The 2474-nt window shown below is 42.9% G+C and overlaps 1 protein-coding gene across 1 annotated transcript; it reads left to right on the top strand.

Moving 5' to 3' along the window:
* The first annotated feature begins 1057 nt into the window (after positions 1-1057).
* Positions 1058-2023, top strand: LOC127693433 (olfactory receptor 1361-like). Its single transcript, XM_052194278.1, has one exon. It carries the CDS (start codon positions 1058-1060, stop codon positions 2021-2023), a length of 966 nt encoding a protein of 321 aa, XP_052050238.1.
* The last annotated feature ends 451 nt before the right edge of the window (positions 2024-2474 follow it).

Here is a 2474-nt window from a genome sequence, read left to right as displayed (position 1 = left end):
TCTCTGAGCATGGATCATCTTCAGTCATGGAGGACTATGCTCTCTCCCATCTAGTTTTTCTCTCATTGAACATTAAACTGGATATTGTATAGGATTGAGCCTCACCCTGTAGTGCTAGTTAATCCCAAGACTGCCTATAAACAAATGTGCATAAGGCCTAAGTGTTGAGTGGTTAATGTGAGGAACAGAGGACTTTCCCTAGGATAGTGCCATAACTTCATTTTCTGTGCTGAGAGGAAGAAGAATGGGAACATATTCTTCAACCCTATAGGCTTACATCATTCTCACGGAATTCTCTATTGGACCTGATTCCACACAGATTGCTTTATCCCCAAGTTCTAATTGTGAGCTTAGATGGTATGTTCCATTGTTGGTGGTCAAGAGGGACCAAGTTGTCTAGTCTTTAATGAGATACTCAGGGAGTCTATCCCCAGAGGGTCTTCATGCTGCAGTAAATACCCATTTAATTCTCCCAGACCTACTTCAACATAGAAGGTTGGAACTGTGATCATTCACTCTTCACCTTCTCAGAACCTTCCTATATTCCCAAGACTTTCTAATACTTAGAATAAAGAACACTATTGCCCAGGAACTCTAAGTTATGAGAGATAGAACTGGCCTATCCAGGTATTTACAGAGTAGTAGAGATACCAATGTCTCTTCTGCAATAGGTGTTCCTTACTCTCTCCAAAAAAGGGACAGCGGGAGGTGTTATAGGTCCACCATTTGGAGCTTGAGAGTAAAACATTAACTGAATGCTTCTCTCTTCCTTTTAGCTTATAAGGAATTGGAGGAAGAGTGAAAATGTTACCAGATACAGGTAAGAGTGGTTCATGTGCAGGAATGCTTTTATGTTATATGCAATAAAACTAAACAGGTGACTCTGGGAAATCAACATGACCTAAAACTAGGATTTGTATATTGAGTACGTGGAAAATAGGAGTGGATCTGAGTTCAGAAACTCTAATGTACGATTAAAGGGAACCTGGTAATTGCATCCAAATATGATGATGGCCTCTAACCTCTTCTTCTCTCTTCTGTAGCTGGGCTCAGACTCATGAGCAGCATCAACCAGTCAAGGGTTTCTGAATTCCTCCTCCTGGGACTCTCCAGGCAGCCCCAGCAGCAGCAGCAGCTCCTCTTTCTGATCTTCCTCATCATTTACCTGGCCACTCTCTTGGGAAATTTGCTCATCATCCTGGCCATCAGCACAGACTCTCACCTGCACACCCCCATGTACTTCTTCCTCAGCAACCTGTCCTTTGTGTATGTCTGCTTCTCCTCCACCACTGTCCCCAAGGTACTTGCCATTCACATGCTCAGAAATCAAGCCATTTCGTTCTCTGGGTGTCTCACACAGATGTATTTTGTCTCTCTGTTTGCTGAAATGGACAATTTCCTGCTGGCTGTGATGGCCTATGACCAATATGTAGCCATTTGCCACCCTTTACACTACACAATAAAGATGACACATCAACTCTGTGCCATTTTTGTTATGGGATCATGGTTGGTAGCCAACCTGTATGCTCTGTTGCACACACTACTCGTGGCTCAGCTATCTTTCTGTGGGGACAACATCATCCCCCATTTCTTCTGTGATTTGACTCCTCTCCTCAAGCTCTCCTGCTCAGACACACATCTCAATGAGCTGATGACTCTTACAGTGGGAACTGTGATCACAGTCACCCCATTTGTCTGCATTCTGATTTCCTACTTCCACATTACCTGTGCTGCCCTGAGAGTCTCATCTTCTAGGGGAGGATGGAAATCCTTCTCCACCTGTAGCTCCCACTTGGCTGTGGTCTGCCTCTTCTATGGCACCATCATCTCCCTGTATTTCAACCCCTCATCCTCTCACTCATCTGGGAGGGACATGGCAGCTGCCATGATGTTCACAGTGGTGACCCCCATGCTGAACCCTTTCATCTACAGTCTGAGGAACAGGAACATGAAAGGTGCTTTAAGAAAATTGCTTACCATGAATCTCTATCTGCTAATAAGTGTAAGAAAATCACATACTTAATTCATTTTCAAAAACTTATTTTATTTATTCTAAGGTTACAAACTTTGAGAGTTTGTTTTGTTAGGCAAGCATGTGGTATTTCTCTTGGGAGAATAAAATCCATGTTATAGACAAGAGGTGAGAGGTGATTTGACACCCAGGTAACAGCTCAATTACAGAGTGCTTCCTGAGCACATTCAAGGTTCAGGTTTGAGTCCCTAGTCATGCCAAAGGCAATGAAAAAATACATTTTTAAAATATAAAATTTGTGCATGCTTGTGTAAGAAATGTGTGTACCAAATGTGTTGTACCACATGTATGTGTGTCTGTGTACCACAAGTATGTGGATGTCCAAGAAGAATGGAAAAGGACTATCAAGACTTGAGTTACAGGTGTGTGCTGATCAAGCAATGTGGGTCTTGGAAACCAAATCTGGGTACTCTGGCAGAACAGCAAGGGACTACTAAGCTAT

The sequence above is a fragment of the Apodemus sylvaticus genome, chromosome 10 (genome assembly GCF_947179515.1).
Source record: "Apodemus sylvaticus chromosome 10, mApoSyl1.1, whole genome shotgun sequence".
Taxonomy (NCBI): Eukaryota; Metazoa; Chordata; class Mammalia; order Rodentia; family Muridae; genus Apodemus; species Apodemus sylvaticus.
This window is presented reverse-complemented; position numbering and strand designations above follow the sequence as displayed.